This window comes from Drosophila suzukii, chromosome X (assembly GCF_043229965.1).
Source record: "Drosophila suzukii chromosome X, CBGP_Dsuzu_IsoJpt1.0, whole genome shotgun sequence".
Taxonomy (NCBI): domain Eukaryota; kingdom Metazoa; phylum Arthropoda; class Insecta; order Diptera; family Drosophilidae; genus Drosophila; species Drosophila suzukii.
The window spans coordinates 24,343,769-24,362,932 of record NC_092084.1 but is presented as its reverse complement, the minus strand read 5'-3'; the positions used below and the strand labels follow the sequence as shown (position 1 = coordinate 24,362,932).

The 19,164-nt window shown below is 43.4% G+C and overlaps 3 protein-coding genes across 4 annotated transcripts; 2 read left to right on the top strand and 1 right to left on the bottom strand.

The window, feature by feature from the left end:
* The first annotated feature begins 339 nt into the window (after positions 1 to 339).
* NELF-B (negative elongation factor B) lies at positions 340 to 2,727 on the top strand. The gene is made up of 3 exons (XM_017067726.4): positions 340 to 555; positions 661 to 1,959; positions 2,024 to 2,727. Exons 1-3 carry the CDS (start codon positions 424 to 426, stop codon positions 2,375 to 2,377), a joined length of 1,785 nt encoding a protein of 594 aa, XP_016923215.1. The 5' UTR covers positions 340 to 423; the 3' UTR covers positions 2,378 to 2,727.
* Positions 2,728 to 2,789: 62 nt separating this feature from the next.
* Hira (histone cell cycle regulator-like protein) lies at positions 2,790 to 6,578 on the bottom strand. Its single transcript, XM_017067725.4, has 5 exons — positions 6,419 to 6,578; positions 4,441 to 6,347; positions 3,947 to 4,311; positions 3,676 to 3,880; positions 2,790 to 3,604 (listed from the first exon to the last, which is right to left on the bottom strand). The coding sequence occupies exons 1-5, from the start codon at positions 6,453 to 6,455 to the stop codon at positions 2,975 to 2,977; spliced, it is 3,144 nt and encodes a 1,047-aa protein (XP_016923214.2). The 5' UTR covers positions 6,456 to 6,578; the 3' UTR covers positions 2,790 to 2,974.
* Positions 6,579 to 12,990: 6,412 nt separating this feature from the next.
* Positions 12,991 to 18,527, top strand: LOC108004559 (uncharacterized). Of its 2 annotated transcripts, none has more exons than XM_017067494.4 (2): positions 12,991 to 13,179; positions 16,765 to 18,527. In XM_017067494.4, exon 2 carries the CDS (start codon positions 16,776 to 16,778, stop codon positions 18,465 to 18,467), a length of 1,692 nt encoding a protein of 563 aa, XP_016922983.2. In that variant the 5' UTR covers positions 12,991 to 13,179; positions 16,765 to 16,775; the 3' UTR covers positions 18,468 to 18,527. The 2 variants fall into 2 exon arrangements, with proteins under 2 accessions (XP_016922983.2, XP_036676993.2); XM_036821098.3 differs by lacking the exon at positions 12,991 to 13,179 and adding an exon at positions 13,261 to 13,372.
* Positions 18,528 to 19,164: the final 637 nt, after the last annotated feature.

Genomic DNA, 19,164 nt, shown 5'->3' with positions numbered 1-19,164 from the left:
TGTACCTATCTTTATATTTTAAATCTTTTTGATTTAATTTTATTTAATTATTTCTTTTGATTATTTGGAAATATAGAAATGGATGTATTCCGAAACTCAGTTTTCGTTTCAGTATTATATAAACAATTCTTTAAGATTAAAAACTTTCCTCTTCGGTTTATTAAACATTTTTATTTTTTATTAAGACTAAGCATATATTAAGTTTTATTACTCAAACAAAAGTAAGTAAAAAAGTTAAAATTAATTTAAAAACAAATCCCGGTATGCCGGCAGTGTTGCTCAGCGCCCAATCGATAACAGGCATCGATAACGCCGCGCACATGCAACCCGGCGTTTACTTTTTTTCTCTCCTCGCCAACAAAAAAACAACACAATCTTGCAAATTCTCGTCTCGCCTTATTTCGATTTGCCGCATAATTGTGTATGATAATGAGCACACCGGCGAAGAATAACAATGGGACTGGACTGGAGGACGTGAATATTCCGGGTCAGGCGTACCTGCGCGAGGCCCTGACCTCCTGCACGGATCCCCTGAAGGCCATCGAGAGTTTCCAGGTTTGTTTACGTTGCAACGAAAATGGGCGCGAAAAGTCCGGTTGGATTATTTATTTATCTTAAGTCCACCTGTTAATTGGGTATCTTTATTATGTTCTATGGCAGCTGGAAAATGGTGTTTTGCTGCCTTCACTGCGCCCAATGTTGCCTTTACTCGATTTGCACGGCGTGCGCCGGCTGGACTTCCACACTTCGCTGATGGAGGAGCTGCGCGACAAGCTGATAGCCCACATCAACGAGATGGGTCAGAAGGAGCCGCGCGAGCGGGACAAGAAGCTCAAGGAGCTGCTGGTCAAAAGCTTCCCCGTTGTACGGGTGAAATCGCTGCGTCCGGTGGTCATGGCCATTCTGCGCAACACCCAGCACATCGACGACAAATACCTCAAGATACTCGTCCGGGATCGTGAACTGTACGCGGATACGGATACGGAGGTCAAGCGGCAGATATGGCGTGATAATCAATCGCTTTTTGGCGACGAGGTGTCACCCCTGCTGTCGCAATATATCCGCGAGAAGGAACACATCCTGTTCGATCACACCAACCTCAATAATCTGTTCTTCCAGCCAACGCCCAAGGTGCGAAGGCAGGGCGAAGTGGTCCAAAAGCTGGCCAATATGATAGGAACTAGTGTCAAATTGTACGACATGGTGCTGCAATTTCTGCGCACTCTGTTCCTGCGCACCCGCAATGTCCACTATTGCACACTGCGTGCGGAACTACTGATGGCCTTACACGATCTCGAGGTGCAGGAGATCATCTCGATTGATCCCTGCCACAAGTTCACCTGGTGCCTGGATGCCTGCATAAGGGAGAAAAATGTGGACATTAAGCGTTCGCGAGAGCTGCAGGGATTCCTCGATAACATTAAGCGCGGCCAGGAGCAGGTTCTCGGCGATCTATCCATGACCCTGTGCGATCCGTATGCTATCAACTTCCTGGCCACGTCGGCCATTAAGATATTGCATCACTTGATCAACAATGAGGGCATGCCGCGTGACAATCAGATACTCATCCTGCTGTTGAGAATGCTGGCCTTGGGTTTAAGTGCCTGGGTGATGATCGATTCGCAGGACTTCAAGGAGCCGAAACTGGACTGCCAGGTCGTCACCAAGTTTCTGCCCGCCCTCATGTCGCTGATGGTGGATGATCAGTGCCGCAGTTTACATGCTAAGCTGCCGCCGGATGAGCGTGAGTCGGCGCTGACCACCATTGAGCATTCGGGACCGGCGCCGGATGCCGTGGAGGCGTACATCCAAGAGAGTTCAGTGGCCAGCATACTGGCCATGTACTATACGCTGCACACGGCGCGCCTGAAGGATCGTGTGGGCGTGCTGCGCGTCCTGGCCATTTTGTCCGCCTGCAAGGACGATCGGGCGTACGAGGATCCCTTCCTGCACTCGCTGGTAAGCAGTTTTTACAACTTTTCAAGAGCACATTCTTACTGAAATCCCTGCTGTTCCCTTTCAGATTGCTTTGCTGATCCCCATGAGCGAGGAGTTCGCCACCGAGGACTTCTGCACCACGCTCTTCGACGAGTTCATCTTCGCCGGACTGACGCGTGAGAATGTGACCTCTCGGCACATGCTGAAACTGCTGTGGTATGTTCACAATAAGCTGCCCTCCGGTCGCTTGGCCACCTTGATGAAGGCCATGCAGCCGACGACGGCCCACAATGAGCACATCCACAAGCTGTACGAAACGCTGCAGGAGAGGATTGGAACTGGGGCGGCGGAGACACCGGTTATCGAGGCACCGCCCATTGAGTTCGATTCGCCGCTGAAGAGCGTGCCCACGCCGGGACCACACTATAATGTCCAATAGCTAGAGGCGCCGGCAGTCGCAACACCAGCGGCTGTCGTCGGATGATCATGGTTGATGATAACGATGATGATGATGTGCGGTGGCCATTCAAATGGCCACTTCCTTACTTCTGAGCAGCCGGCGGGATGGCAATCCCCATTTAGCACGCATGCGCAAATCATAATTCTACTGTTTAGACTAAGCAGCGAGCTCTGCGACCGAATAATCGGATATAGTTTACATATTTACAAATGTATGGCTTTGTTGGCAGGCAACCAATTTGTTGTCGCTGGCTATTATATATTATATATTACTGTTACGCTAGTGTAACGATCGATTCTAGTACACAATATAGAGTACAAATCTAAGAAGGCGTCTTTTATATTTGGAATAGAGTTAAATCCAATCAGAGAATGAAAACAAAGATGTATAATTGCTTTTATCATTTCAATTTCAACCTCAACTTTAATGATTTGCATACTAACTGATGTTCTTTTCGGGCAGGAAGATTACAAAGTTCCTAATTTAATTCGGTACAAAAGGTTTTACACTAAACGCTTATAGCTTAGGGAAATAAACACAATTAAAGAGGTTTATTAGGGATAGGAGTCTTTCGTCTCATGTCTGATCTGTTTCAGCGGCTTTGGAACTGGAAACTGGAGCTGCTCCCGCCACTGAAGCGGCCGGAGATGTGGAGGCAGCTCCACCGGATGTGGATGCTGGCGAAACTTCCACGGGAGAAGCATCCAACGGAGGTAGTGAAGATGAGGCCGACAACAGCTCATCATCTAGGCAGACGGTGGGCGAGTCTAGGGATTGAATCTCTGCGGAGGGACTAGGAGCAGGCTGTGGCACGCACAGCGATGACGAGGAGGATGAGGAAGATGAGGACGAACCGGAGCCGGAGGAAGATGACCCAGAGGATGAAGTGGAGCTGCTGGTGGTGGTGGTTGTCGTGCTAGTGCCTGTTGTCACTGCCGTGGGTGATCCTCCTGCTGATGCTGGAGCACCTTTTTCTGTGACCTCCTCGCCGGCTGCCTCATCCCCAATTGGCCCAGCGCCTGGCGATGAGCCCGCCGACGAGGCTGCCTTCGGTTGTGGTGGGGCGGGTGTGGCGAAGATATCCTTTTGTCTCTCGGATTTGCACTCCTTTAGCAGATCCACGTACTCCGAGTACAGGCGCTGCCATTCGGAATGTGGCTTCAGTGTGTCCAGAACGCACTGCATTAGCTCCAGCTTTGGCACGAACTAGAGTGGGATGGAGGTATATGGTTCAAACAACATGATCCCTTAAAGATAACCCTTAATAGCAAACCCACCTGAGATATTCCCGGCTCCGGGATGGTGAGCAGATCGTCCAGGAACACACGCATCCTTTTCTCGGAACCATGGGTGGCCAACTGAAAGGTGAGCATCTTGTGCCAATGCTGCAGTTCATCCAGCGATTGGAGGGCCTCGCACAACTTAATCTGGTTCTCGATAAACCTGATTTTGGCACTCTGCTGCCAGCTCTCCGAATGCCTCCTAAAATTTCAAAAATAATATAATAATAGTTAAATAATACAGATGCGTTAACAGTTAACTACGTACAGCTCCATGCCGCCAGTGAAACAAAAGTAATTCTGACTGCTGGCCTGCATGCTGAGTAGTGGAAACTTCTGCTGCATTTGGTCCATGTCCCTGGGCAGTGTTCCCCGGATGCCGTGGTACATGATCGCATCCTTGGTGGCCAGCACCAGCCACGATTGCAGGCTCGTCGAGTAGGAGTACGAGTTGCCGCTGGGGAAGCCAATCAACGGCATGCCCTGATCCGTAACCGAGAACTGTACGGCCGTTCCATGCTTGTTCAGCAGCTCCAAGCAGCCGGCCGCCAGGCTGATGACCTTTTTGGCAATGTCCCATATCCGCAGCAATCCGCACTCGGTCAGGACGCCCACCAAACTGTTGTCTGGACTCTGGAATAAAATTTTATTAGCGGGGTAGATTGATTTTCCTTTACCAAGACTGGATTTCTGAATGAAAATAAAATCAGAATATCCGAGCCGTGATATAGTCTAATATAAATGCTTGTTTTTCGGACTCACAAAGGCGCAATGCACCGCGGAACTGGTCAGCGATATGGCCGGAAAGACCGGGCAGCCCGTCTCCATGGAAATTAGTCGCATGCTCCCATCCAGGGAGCACAGCATGGCGTACTTTCCACACAGATTTAGATTGACTATCGGCGATCCCACATAGAATTCCCAGAGCATCTCCTTCGAATCCGAAGCGGTGACCTTTGCGAGCATGCCGTGATTAGTCTTCAAATGACCATTCGAGACATGCACACGATAGTCCAGGGCTGCCTTGACAAATTCACTCTTCCCAGTGGCCGTGACATTGAGATTGCTGGGTCCATTGGTGCTACTCTGGTGCTCCTCAAGTCGCGGAGATCGTGGCAATTCGCTGGTCTGGCCAGGATCAAAGGGCAGCGATTGCCGGCGCTGGTTGGCGGGTTGGGTTTTCAATCTGGAATCCAGGCGACCCAGATCCGCTTTGCTAACCAAGGGTTCCAGCGGCATTAGGGGTGTGGCAGCGCTCTCCGTGGGAGCAGCACAAGAGACCGCTCCGGCCGCCGCCGAGCAAGAAGTTAAAGCTGTTGTTGCCGTCCCACTGCTGGACACAATATCAGTGCTTATGGATGTGGGACCATCTTCATGGAGGGGTATAAACATGGGTGTGATTCTTCGTTTGCCATCCTTGGTCCTGGTCTCCGTTTGCTTGCTAATGGGTCGCTGGTTGGCCTCGTTGTTGTTATTGAGTGGGAACTTAGTGGGCTTGTCGCCGTGAGGTAGCAGCAATCTCTGTGGATGCTCCATAGGTGAGGTGTTCTTGCCGAGTCCATTGGCATAGCCCTGACCGTACATTTTTCGTATAATGGAATTCTTCTCCTCTTCCGAAATGGCCTTGCCGAGCTCCTCCTCGGTGAACTTTAAGCAGGCGATGCTGCCATCGCCGCTGCAGGCCATTAGCAGGCATTCCTTTGGTCCCCAGGAGAGATCAAGGATGCTGTCGTTGAACAGTTCATGGATGACAATCATCGGTCGCTGCAGGGCGGTCATCCAAACGGATAGCGAACGATCTCGTGAGCCCACGGCCAGGCAGCAGTACTGCAGGGGCTTGCTCGGACTGCCATCGTTATCCTGCCGCCTTAAGATGGAATTATGAAACCTAACGCACGTCACCGCCTTGCGATGACCCACGAAGTCCTTGTCGCACTTCCAGCCCTCACGTTCGATGATCTGAGCGGTGGGTCCGCCGCCATTCATGGCATGTGCCGAGACCAGATACTGGCCATCCGGCGACCAGGAGAGCCGCAAAATGTGCGTTGTACCGCCACACTCCTCAAAGGGTTCGGTTATCGTGTGCGAGAGGTTCCAGTCCATGGTGTTCCAGATCTTGATGCTTCGGTCATCTGATTGTGAGGCCAGAAAGCGACCCAGTGGATCCCAGGACACGCCCTTCACCAGACCCGTGTGTCCTTTTAGGGTGGCCACCGAATGTGGAAATGCCTGGGCATCCCAGATGATCACCGTGTTGTCGATGCTGCAACTGGCCAAGTAGATATCGTTTGGTGACCAGGCCAAGTCCAGGACATCCCCGTCGTGGCCGCGCAGTGTGTGAAAGCATTTCCAGGACTCGTGATTCTTTTGCATGCCGCCGGTGCCGAAAACGCCACTCGAACCGGCGCATTTGCGCCAGATCATAATGAGCTTGTCGTCGGAGCCGGAGGCCAGATTTTGCCCGTTCTGCGACCATCGGACGCAGTTGACACAGGCCAGGTGCTGATCCATCTGGCACAGCATCTTCGGGACATCCGCATCGCATTCCGCCTTGTCCGAGAGCACCGGCAGCAGATTCCAGATGACCACGCGTCCACAGTCGCTGCCCTGGCCTCCAGTGGCGAATTTCGTGCAATCCTGATGGATATCCACCGAGAATATCTGCTTGTCTGCCGGTAAAAACAGGGGTTATTATCCACCAATTGGAAAGCCCGGCTTTTTCCGTCCACAGCAAACTTACCATCGTGATGCACCCAAGCCGGCTTGAGGAGCCGCATTTACGATTTACTTATAGGTACTATCTTTTGCGTGCAACTAAGTTTAAATTAAGTTAATTTAAGCTAATAAACTAATGTGTGTTCGATATAAACAGAGGGAATGGTTAATCGATTGTTGATAATATAATCAGACATGGGCATTCTGGCTATCGATAACGGTACTTATCGGATATTATCAGTCGCTTGATAAGCCAATGGTCACACTGCCAAGGGCGGGAAATTGAGACATTTTTTGAAAACTGTGATTTAACTTAGAATTCTGGTACACTTCGCCAGTTGCATAATCGTTTGATTGCCTATAAAAAATACAACGAAAATTAACCGCAATTGGTCAAAAAATAAATTTCCCCAAAAATTATGCAGATCGTTAGCATAATCGTTTGATTGCCTATAAAAAATCCAACGATAATTAACCGTAATTGGTCAAAAAATAAATTTCCCAAAAATAATCAATTTTCCTTAAAGTGATGGGAATCGATGGCAATTGAAGCAAGCTCCTCAAAACAGTCGGTCTTTTGGCTGTGCGCCTTCATTTGGCTAAACTACGACTGAAAAACCACTAAAAAATTACTATTTTTGACCAAAATCTGAATTCCAAAAAAAAATGGGAAAATGGGTCAAAAAATGAGTCCTCAAAGTGATTGGAATCGATAGCATTTGTAGCAAGCTGCTCAAAACAGTCGGTCTTTTGGCTGTACTCCTTGCTTTGGCAGAGCTACGATTGAAAAACCGCAAAAAATTGTTTTTTTGACTAAAATCTGAAATCCAAAAAAACATGATGTTACCCCTTATAAAAAATGAAAAATTTGGTCAAAAAATAATTTTTCCCAAAAGTGATGGAGATTGTTAGCTTAGGAAGCAAGCTGTCCAAAACAGTCGGTCTTTTAGCTGTACGACTTGATTTAGCTGAGTTACGATTGTAAAACCGCATGAAAAAGTGTTTTTTTCGACTAAAATCTTAAATCCAAAAAACATGATGTTACCCCTTATAAAAAATGAAAAATTTGGTCAAAAAATAAATTTTCCTAAAAGTGATGCAGATTGTTAGCTTAAGAAGTAAGCTGTTCAAAACAGTCGGTCTTTTAGCTGTACTCCTTGATTTGACTCCAAGATACGATTAAAAAACCGCAAAAAAAGAATTTTTTTCACTAAAGTCTGCATTTTTTTGTTTAACCCAAAAAATCTGTGTTTTGGCTGTTAAAATGCAAATAAAGGGCAGAATAGGGAATGCCATACCTCGTTGAGCTCGTAGTTTAATTTCCAATTTATTTAGTTTAATATTCCAATTTGTTAAATTTTAAATTTAAAGATCACCGCGTTCAAACACTTCCGTATTCCCATTACGCCCTTTTTAATGAATATTCCATTTTACTCTATGAGTAACGGGTATAAACAAAGAAAACTTTAAGACTTTTTTGCTAAACCAAAAAGTGATTTCCTAGTCTAATTTTCATCCATAAAGGAAAATAGTTAAAAGCAAGTAATTGCTAAAAATAATCTGTTTTACTTAAAGACTATAACACCTCCCCCTTTTGAACACCTCTCATCCCATAGGCCCCACTTTTGCTACTCTATTTTTGCATAACTGGGTGGGAGGAGTGAAACTAACGAAAGGAAACGAACAACGAGGAAAAGCGCCGAAAGTTTTTCTAAGCGCTTGGCTGCCATTGGTCTCCCTATTTTGTGGGCGTGGTTGGGGAAAATGGAATGGGGGTTGGATGTGGGGGTGGGGTCAAATGAATCAAAACAAGACTAATATTTTGAGAAGAAGGAACACCAAGTTTATCCAGCGATTTAGCTAGGAAATTGCTTTTGCAAAATTTCTCATTTGCTTAATTTGCATGCATGAAAATTGTCGCTGAAAATATATTGTTTGCTTATTTGTTTGTTTGCCTTTGAGGGGGGTTTAGGGTAGTAGGTACCCACATTTCCCATTTTCCCCAGCCAGATTTATCTCAAGCTGCCAATTGACTGACAATCCGGAATGTCTCAATAAAGTGAAAAGCGAAATAAAAGCAGTGCGAACAGCACTCTTTACCTGGGACAATTTGCAATCCAACGCATCTGTCGCCGGCGACATGTGGCGTCAATGATGTTCCTCTAACAATCTCCCTTTTTCCTCAGATTTTCTCCCGATTTTCCCCCCAGTTTTTCCAAACCCCCCTTACCGAATGCCACTTGACAATTGTCAACAAAGCGCACGTAAAGCGATTACAGTCTGCGTGAGTGCAGGGAAATGGAAATGGAAATGGGTGTGTGTGTGTGTGGAGAGTGGATCCTGCTCCTGGGATTCCTCCTCCATGGATATCTTTTGTGATACACTCTGTGTATCTGACGGATATTTGGCAAATCCGACGCCAGCGGCACTTAAGCTGCTCAAGATTGTTCGCATTGTCGGGAAGAAAAGCTGGGGTTTCCACAGAGGACAGGGAAAATGCAATGGATATATATGATATTTAGATTGGTATGCCTTTTACAAGCAGTTTTTACTATAATATGATTTCCTTGAAGGTTAAAAACAAAATATCTTATTGTAAAATAAATTATTAAGATGTTTTTAAATATTAAATAATATATAATCTTAAAATCTTACAACACAACTATTTTTAAATGATATATCATTATAAAATAAATTATGAACATCTTCATCTTAAATATTAAAAAAATATATATAATCTTAATATCATATAGTACAATTATTTTGTAAAATAAATTATAAAGATGTTTTTAAATATTAAAAAATATATAATCTTAAAATCTTACAACACAACTATTTTTAAATGATATTTCATTATAAAATAAATTATGAACATCTTCATCTTAAATATAAAAAAAATATATATAATCTTAATATCATACAGTACAATTATTTTGTAAAATAAATTATAAAGATGTTTTTAAATATTAAAAAATATATAATCTTAAAATCTTACAACACAACTATTTTTAAATGATATTGCATTATAAAATAAATTATGAACATCTTCATCTTAAATATTAAAAAAATATATATAATCTTAATATCATACAGTACAATTATTTTGAAATTAGGAAAAAATATTTAATCTCTTATAATAGTTGTGAATACAATTTAAAACGAACTATTCTATTATTAAAATAAAGAAAAAAATCTAAAAATAGTATATAATTTCCTAACAAGCTTAAAAAAGGAATTAATTAAAGAAAAAATGTCATTAAAGTAAAGCCTTGAAATCCTGCAACAAAATCTAATCATAGCCAGGAAAGAAATAAAATTTTAATTTAATTAATGCAAAAATCCACCGAAAAAGTTTCAAATATCCCGCCCACTAATTCATTAGCCCAAAAGCATATATTTTTTTGGTTTTGGGATAAAAAGGAAAAAGAAATCTTTTTGGACCTGAGCCCAAAATCAAACCCAGGAAAAGCTCGCGAGCGTCTGCCTTGATTGTCCTTGATGGATGGATGGATGGATGGATGGATGGAATGGATGGATGATGGACGTCCCACCAACCGCAGGAACCACTCATAATGGAGAACGAAGGGTGGTGGTGCGGCGCTAAAAGCAAATGACAATCAGCGGAGAGAGCGGCAAACATTTAACAAAAAGACAAGAAACAAAGTTTAAAATCTAAAAAAAAAATATATAGAAGAGGGGTGGAGGGGGTTTAAGAACCGTGGCACATTGCAATTTACATGCAAACAAACAAATAAGCCCGGCCAGCCCAGAAAACCACCCACCACCACCCAAAGTATGGCCTTCCCTTTCGCACCGCTTTGTTTGCCCTCGCCACCCAACCACCTCAAACCTTTTGTCTGTCTGTCTGTCTGCGTATATCTGTATGTTCGGTTTCAACATTTCAATCAACGCTCGAGTGAAATGTGAAAAAAATCATAATAAAAGCAAGGATAATATGGCAGGCGAGTGGTTTGGCGGGTGGGTGGTGCAGAGGAAGTGGTGCCGCCGCCCAAGCGGAAATGGATGCGCATCACAAAAGTGGCACAAATTGTGTGGCATGTGTGAGACGTTGCATGCAGCTTTCAAAGAGAACAAGTTGTGCTGTCCTTAAATTGTAAAAAAGCAATATTTTACAATACATAAAAATAGAAATTTACTTTCGAACTTCATGCTTAGTTCAATAAATTAAAGAAATAACCAACCTGCATCATCAGTTTGGCTTTTCAGTGATCTTAGGGATGGCAAAACCCTCAAATCATTCCTATTTTTTTTTAAACATAACCTCAAATTCCAAATAGTTATCGATAATTAAAGGTAACATTTTTTGGAGTTATCAGACTGCAGAAAAAACGGTTTGACATAAGCATTTAAAAAAGAAACCGGAATTCGAAAACAATTGGAATTTGCCTGCTAAAAAATCTATTGTAATATACGAATCCAAAGTGATTCAGTATTTTTGTTTTTTATTATTTATTCCAAAAATATTGTATTGCAATTTTCTGACTAAGCAGAACATTCGTCTCCTTGATCGAGAGATTGAAATTTTGTCAAAACTTCAGTCCTTTCGACCACCTGGAAATGACAACTTTTTAAAGAGGGGATTCCCCACTGCAACGCAACAGCCGCTTTTACACGCTGTAGAACCAAGTCCCTTTCCCGAATGGATTGCCATAACAACCGTTAACCGAGATACATTTAAAATCTCGAGCAGAGTAGAGTCCAACCAAAAATTGTAAAAAAAAAAAAGGAGTGGAAGGGAATTGCGACGACCAGAACCAAATCCAAAGTGTAAACATTCACAGCCTCCGTTTTGGCGAGGGAAAAATGGTTTGGTATGTGGGGTTTTTGGGTGTGTGGCTAGCCTAGACAATACTCACCCCCACCCAAAAAAAAACCTCAACTCCAACTCCCTGGACAGCAACAGCTTCCTTCCTTCCGTGCTGACGTTTGATGTGCAGCCATGGAAGCTTTATATTTTTTTCGAAAAATACTGCGAGTGGGTGGCAAACGAACGTGTGGCAACAGCTAGCAACTACTGCAAAAAAATGCGAACCAAAAATGCGGTATTTATTTCAAACAAGCTCAGCTCAGCATTCTGAAAATAATAAAAAAAAGTCCGCTCACAAAAGGCAACACGAGTTTTCCAAAGCTATTGCTCCGGACTCAGATTCCAATGCCGATGGCAAACTGCAATGATACACAGACGAAAAAATTGTATATACAAAATTTAAGTATTAACTTGCTAAATTAGAAATAAAAGTTTCAGGACCCAGGTTCAGTTCCACCTAGAAAATTGGTTTTCGATAAACTTATGTCTAAAACTTCACTTGCCAATGGCAACTGCAACGGATAACAGACCAAAAATCGTTAAAATAAAACAATTAAATATAAACTTGTTAATTTAAGAATAAAAGTTTAAAGACCCGGGCTTAATTTCACTTCAGAAAAAAATATTTTTCAGTATGTTATTTTAGATTAAACTTCAGTATAAGTGGCATCTTTGTGTAGATATGGTAGATACCATTACATCATTAGGGAGTATCTTTGGATAACCTTTAAAAGTAATATACCATTTTTTTCAGTGATCTTCCCACACAGACACACGATGCAATTGCTTGGCAACAGCTTGTGGGGAGGTGTCGCTAATGAAGTCGCAAACAGTCGTTGGCAGCAAAAAATTAAGCAAAGAAAGCAACGCAACGCAACGTTCTACATATCCAACCGCATCCGCATGCCTTCATTGTAATAGAAATTATAAGCTTATCCTCCTCCAGCCAACCCACCACCCCATCCCACCATTCGTCGAGCTGTCGTTTTAGCAACACGTTGCCCATAGCCAAGGATTTTACATCTATTGTTCCAATGCGAAACATCCGACAGAGGATGGTAATTGAAAACGGGCAACTTTGATGGTAAAATATTTAAAAAAGTTTTACCATTCAGCATGGTAATATAAATCACACATCTAAAATCGTTACAGTAGAGAAAATTATGTGTTCTGTATGTGTTCTTTAACAATAGTTTTTTATTCCAATTAGGTCACTTTCAATCGATTTTTGCCGGGTGCTACAGAAACCAGCTGGATTTAGAAGTCAAATAGTTTTCCGTAATTTAACTGAACTAAATGCCCCACGTTGGGCGCCAATAAAATGCTGCAATATTAAAAAATTTACATTTACCGTCAAGGTCATACGATTTGCGATTACATCCGATCTTAGCCTGAAATGTGGTAACTCTTTAACAACCGGAAGCGATCAACCCATGGACCAATGGGCTTTCGTCTCGCTCTAGTTTTTGTCCTCTTTGAAAAGGTAAAAACATTTCTTCGAGGGTGGTTTCCATTAACACTTTTGCACTGTTGCTGCTGGTGATGTTGCTACTGCCACTGCCGATGTTGCTACTGCTGCTGCTGCTGCTGATGCGCACCACCAATGCCACAGCGACTGGGGCGCACCACCACCCACCCAGTGAACCACCGCTTTTGCTCTGCTGACGCTCTGCTTACGCCTCGTTTCATTTACAACAATTCATAATTTTAAAATCGCACCGAACTCGCCTCGTTCTGGTTCTGGTACTCGGTCCCTGTTTTTCTGTTTCTGTCTCGGCCTCAGGACTCGTTGGATGCTGCTCTGCTTTACTGCTTTTCCTGCTGCTGCCGCTGCTGGCACTCATTTCATTTGATTTTTAACTGTCATCGACGCCAGTTCAGACCGTTAGCAACGCGTTCAGCTTTCCCGTGCTTATATTGTTTTAATATTTTTTTAAAGTGAACACTAAAAATCAAAGGTGAGATTTTGGATCCGATTGAAAGATCAAAATTAAAAGTGGTAAATTAAGTGCGGATTAACAATTATTAGTGTGATAGAAACAATGTAATGAACAACTTTGGATTATGTCAAAAGCACTTTTTGATTAAGAAGTATTTATTAATTTCCTTGATAATAAACACAACTTCAAAAGATACAATTTCTCCTAAAAAGTAAGCAATATTCTGTTAAACTATAAAAACAAGTTTAAAACTATCCTACATCCGCAAAATCAGTGGAATTATGAAATTAAATAAAGTCCCAAATTTTCAAAAAGTTTTCTTCTTTCGATTTTTTATGAAAAATTTGATCCAAATGATCTTCTAGGCCCTGTTGATTATTCAACATCCCGCAATATCTTACGCACTCAATAAAACAAATCCACTCTGCATCAATCCATCCACCCAAGCAAACCAAATTTAACTTCCATTTGCCGCTGGTGAATTTGGTTACTCAAAACTCATACGCATCCAAGGGTTGCACTTCACTCTCATCACTTATTCCAAAAAACTCGGATCAATCCACATAGTAGACCTGTCAAAAAGGGTTCAAATCAAATTCGATTTGGGCAACGTTGAGTTGCGGGCAAAGTTGCAAATGAAATTTAGTCAAATTTTCGGGCAACGCACACGGACACGGATACATGGATATACGGACAACGGACAGAGTTCCGGATGCGGGGCAGGGGTCTGCGGTATGTGGTCTGGGATCTGTCTGCCGCAAACGACACACATGGCCAGAGAGCCACAAGTGGCACATTATTTTAATTCGCAGTCAAACGCTGTAACGTTAACACCACAACGACATGTCACCAACAAACCAACAAGTTCATTTGTCTGCATATGTGCGTGTATGTGAGCGGGGTGGGTTAAACACAGGGCAGGAACAGGACCGTCGACGGGCAAGGGTTAACTATTTGATTTATTTTTTGATAGTCAGTAATCTTCGAAAATGAAGTATGTTCCGGATCTGAACAATTTCTTATTCAAAATTTCTACAGATGCTAGTTTAGAAATATTTGTATAATATAATATATTTGTATATAATATTTGCATTGATATACATAAATCATGCAAATATTTCTAAACTAAGTTTAAATTCTAAATTCTAGTTTAATTGACTTTACAATAAACTGTGTTAAACTTTTTCAAAGTCCCACGTTGGGCGCCAATAACAAGATACATTAAGATTTGCATCAATAATCGGTAAAACTCTTTAAAAAAGCCCCACGTCGGGCGCCAATAACTAAGTAAATCCAGCTTAACTCAAATCGTGGACAGGCCTGAATTTCATGAAAAGTGAACCCAGACTTCGGTGAGGGTTGTACACCAGGTGAGCCCGAGAGGGTTGCAAACCAACTCCACGGGTGGGGAGATGAACTCCAGAAGGATTTCACAGCGGATTGGAGTGGCGTGGACAACTTATCGTTGTTTGATATGCTGTAATTATGTTATAAGGTTGCCCAGCCCAAGTGCCAGTTAAGTGTATGCTTGCAAGGGTTGCCCGCAATCCCAGTCGGGGGTGGCTTGAATTCAACTTCGATGATGCGACATCAATCAGCTGGGCGGTTTTGAGTGGATGTGGATGGTCCACCACTCAAGGGGAATCGGTGAGGGATTACTCTCTACTCTGGTTTTAATTGCCGCACTGTTTGGAAAGCAAGAAAAAAAGAACTGAAAAAACTTGCCAAGAATTATGGAAAAGTTAGTTCGCAGCTTATACCCAGACTTAACACAAACAAAAGTCGGATCAAGACGGGATGCACTTTTCGCATTAATCTCAGCTCCATTTTTAGTTCTTGGAATTATTCTCAGCTGCAAAAGTTGCGCAGAACTTGGGCATGGGCCATAAAAGAAAGTTATCCGACAGCTGCTGATTGAATATTAAAATGCTGCCAGTTACTCTCTAGCTCCACTCCAGCCATCCCCATAAAAAATGAGAAACTGGCAATTAAAGCCCTGCCCAGCATCAATCAGTGCCGGGGAAAATCAACGGAATTTCCAACGAGGGACAGATGGCCACGCCTACCGCCCACAACCACACCCACCCCGCGCCTTAATTAGCATAATCTAATTTCAACTTTGTCGCAAAAACCCCACCCCCACCATTTTTTACCTCACCCGAACAACGGCTGCCAAAAAATGCAAATCAACAGCCGTCCTTTTGGAAATCTCCTCCTCCAAAACTCCCCAATCATATATTCCTTTTGCGACAGTTAAAAACTTTATATATTTTTACAACGAAATGAAAAAACAATAAAAATAAAAAATTCCAACATGGAATAACAGAAAAAACAGAAGGAATGCTATGAATGTTAAGACAAAGCGTATAGAAGTTGGGAATACCTGAGCATTTATTGTTTTATATATTTTTGAAAAATACATATAATAATAAACCTATATAACTCGGACTTTAACTGGCATTCTTACATAGCCAAAACAATATTCAGATCATAAACGTATTTACCATTGAATATGTTAAATTGATATTGAAAAATGCAATACAAAAAGGATTGATAAAGACATATTTGAACATGAGTTTTTTTGAAATGAGTATGGATATTTAAAATTTCTTTTTCAAAGTATTCGTTGATATCCCCATCCGGTTTTTCAAAGGGTATTAGTAACAGGCGTCGGCTGTGGCTTGTTAAAAACTTTTTAAATGCGAAAATGAAAGAGCAACAAGGCAATGGAGTTCTGGGGCGGGGGCCTCAATGAGTGGTATACTGTGCCTGGTTAGAATTGACAGGCACACAGGCTGCACAGGATACAAGCAGCCAGGACACGGCGTCAAGTGCCTCAACAGTTTGGCAACACAACAATTGAGTTTGTCCTCGAATGTTCGCGGAAATGGAGGCGGCCAAAAGGGTGGGCTGTGGATTCTGGGTGTGTCCCCGCTGTTGAAACATTTAATTTACTGGAATTTGGCGCGATGTGTGTAAGCTTATTAACAGCTTGGGGGATTGCGAGTCGAAAAAAAGTGTGGAAACTGGGTAGTGGGGACTTTATCGCCTGTTTTTCTATGCAAATTTTGGAAAATGTTTTGGAGAACGGGCACAGATGTGAGCTTAAAAAAGTTATAATAAAGGTGGCTTAGCTGACAGCAGCTGTGGAACAATGGATTTGATGCACATGAAAGTTAGGCTATTACAATTTCGGTGTCTGTGGATCTATAGGTAATTTAATAATGAAGAGAATTGCCTTGGGTAAATGGCTAATTTAAAAGAGTAGTACTTATATCTCAATCTTCAAATTATTTCCAGACTCTTTAAGGCGCTTTTAAGTGCAACCCAAAGTTCCTTCAACCATTTCTTAGATTTTCCATGCTAAGCAAGAAAACTCACATCCAAACACCAAGACAGTTTCACTCAGAGTGCAAACAGAAAATTCAGATTTAATTGTCCCTTGGGTGATGGAAAGGCGGGAGCATGGAAAAGGCGGGGGAAAACGCCAGTCCAAGACAATGCAAATACATCCCTATACAAATATAAATCTCAAGTGACTTTGGCCAACGTCTTTTGTGTGTTTTACTACCATTTCTTACCGTTTTTCCTTTCCTCTAACAGCAGGAGCTGCAATGAAGGACAGCAACAGCAGCAGCAGCAGCAACATCTCGTCGAGCAACACAGCAGGGATGCCGTGTTCCGCCGGAGGAGCAGTGACAACAGCAGGGGCAACCACCGGCAATGCCACGCCCAGTGCGCCCAGTACGCCCACAACAGCAGCAGCAGCAGCAATTGCTGCAGACCCATCAGCAACACCGCAAAATCCGCAACAACGCAGCAAGAGCAACATCCATGAGCTGAGGAATCAGGACTACGTTAGTCGCTTAATGGCCGCCACTCCACCATATTTATATTCCGCACCCGTGGGTCCAAATAACTTCTTCTTCAGCGACATGCTGCGTTCCCTGGTGCAGGCGCGAAATAACGAGACAGCTAGGGTATTGCAGCTGCAGCAGCAACAGCAGCAGCAGGCACAGCAGCAGCAACAGCAGCAACACCAGCAGCAGCAACATCAGGCCGCTCTGGTGAGGCGGCCAAGGAAACGCTCCTGGTCACATCGTCCTTACTACGAGCAATTGCGAGAGCGACGCGATGCAGAGGAGAAACAACAGCAGCAGCAACAACAGCAGCAACATCATCACCACCAACAGCAGCAGCAGCAGCAACATCATCAGCAACAGCAGCAGCAACTTCAGCAGCAAATGGCGCCCGAGAAACCACTAGAGCTAACCAATAAAGCAATAACACCCTATGGCTATGCCAAATTGGAGGCCAAACCGCCAGTTACACCATCGACGGTAACGGCAACAGCACCACCAAGCAGCAGCACTGGCAATAAAACTAATCTAGGTGGTGCAGTGGATAGCAACCTGCAGGAGAATACACCGCCGGCGGCTTCGTTGCCACCACAGGATTTGGTCCTTCCACCGCCACCACCCGTTTGGTATCCTCCACTCTATGCACCCTATGGCATTGATCCATTGCATTTCTTCATTGATCTCCGGGTTTCGGGACACATTTACGACCGAAAGAAGGAGAATGTCTCACCGCTGTCGAGTAGCAACAATGCAATTACCGAGGAGGGTTCACCCGGTGCGGGTTCCTGTTCGGGCGCCACTGGTTCAGGTACCGGTTTGGCCACCAATTTGCTGAGCAAGCAGCGACACGGTTCCGCTTTTACCGTGCCCATTCCCAAGGCAGCGCAAAATGATGCAATCAATCTGTGCTCCAATGCTACATCTGCCAGTGGGGCAACTTCAGTCGGTGCTGGTGGTGGTGGTGGTGTTGGAATGACCAGTAGCTCCACATTGGGTAGCAAATTCGAGCACTATGCCAAGTACTATGATCTGGGTGAGACCAAGGAAAATCATCCATCGAGTACGGCTGCTAATCTCTCGGCTGCCGCTGCTGCCGCCGCCGCAGCTGCGAATTTATCGAAATCGGGAGCCAGCTATATGTTGCAACATCTGCCACGCCTCTACAGCCAGTTTGCCGCCCATCAGGCGCAGGTTCAGAGCCAGGATACGGATGCCAAGTCGGAATCGGCATCGGTTAGTGCCTCCCTTTCGGCACCCGATCTTTGCGACGAAGATTCGCTGGGACGGAACTCCAGTGACACCGGCAATGGGTTGGAGGGAACTAGTGGTGGCCAGGGCAACTGTGACATCGATGTGGAGATCATCGACTCCATCAAATATCGGACGGATGGCGAGAGCAGTCGCTGTTCCAGCAACGACGAAGCCTCCATCACACAAATCGATTGAGGCTAATAAATAACTAAATATTTTATGAATAAAGTTAATGTGTCCATGATAAAGTTCAAAGTATTATTATTATTTGGAAATTTGAGGTATTGTTTGAGGTAAGGTAAGTGTTAATATAAAATCGTAGGCAAAATAAGGTATCAAAAAGAGAACTAAAAGTGTATAACTATAAATATTCTATGATTGCTATAAAATAAGGGGTATTTTAAACAGAATAGAATAGTTGGCCCAAAGTTCCTCAATATGCTTGTCACTTGTAAAGGTATCTAAAAGTATGCAATGAACACCAAGTGTCTTTTAGACTTCAAATATAATGTAGACACCTTTATAAGTGATTTTAAAAAAGCAATAGAAAAAAATACACATTTCAGATTGACATAGATTAATTGCTTTTTCATTGAAAGTTATAGAATGATATACAAACAAACATGACAGCTTTCAACCAAAACTCGGTTCCAAGTTAAGAAAAACCCCCAAGTTACTCATTCCCAGTAAATATGCAACGGGAAAAGTAATTTCGTAAATCATTTGACGCCATCGTCGTCGTCGCTTGTTGTTGCTGCCTCAAGGCATTTTTTAAATGTCGTCGCGCGAATTGCCGAGCACCAGGAACCCCCACGTTGGGCGCCAAATAAAAAAAAAGGAAACCTTCACCATACCGCCACAGAGCATTACACGCCTGACTACGCTTTGTGTA

Bases quoted from the DNA above. Each gene is read 5' to 3' on its own strand.
- NELF-B (XM_017067726.4), top strand. From the start codon at position 424: ATGATAATGAGCACACCGGCGAAGAATAACAATGGGACTGGACTGGAG. The intron at 556-660 runs GTTTGTTTACGT...GTTCTATGGCAG, and splicing joins AGGCCATCGAGAGTTTCCAG to CTGGAAAATGGTGTTTTGCT. The intron at 1,960-2,023 runs GTAAGCAGTTTT...GTTCCCTTTCAG, and splicing joins ATCCCTTCCTGCACTCGCTG to ATTGCTTTGCTGATCCCCAT.
- Hira (XM_017067725.4), bottom strand. From the start codon at position 6,455: ATGCGGCTCCTCAAGCCGGCTTGGGTGCATCACGATG. The intron at 4,312-4,440 runs GTGAGTCCGAAA...ATTTTATTCCAG, and splicing joins CCGCGGTGCATTGCGCCTTT to AGTCCAGACAACAGTTTGGT. The intron at 3,881-3,946 runs GTACGTAGTTAA...TTGAAATTTTAG, and splicing joins TTCACTGGCGGCATGGAGCT to GAGGCATTCGGAGAGCTGGC.
- LOC108004559 (XM_017067494.4), top strand. From the start codon at position 16,776: ATGAAGGACAGCAACAGCAGCAGCAGCAGCAACATCTCGTCGAGCAAC.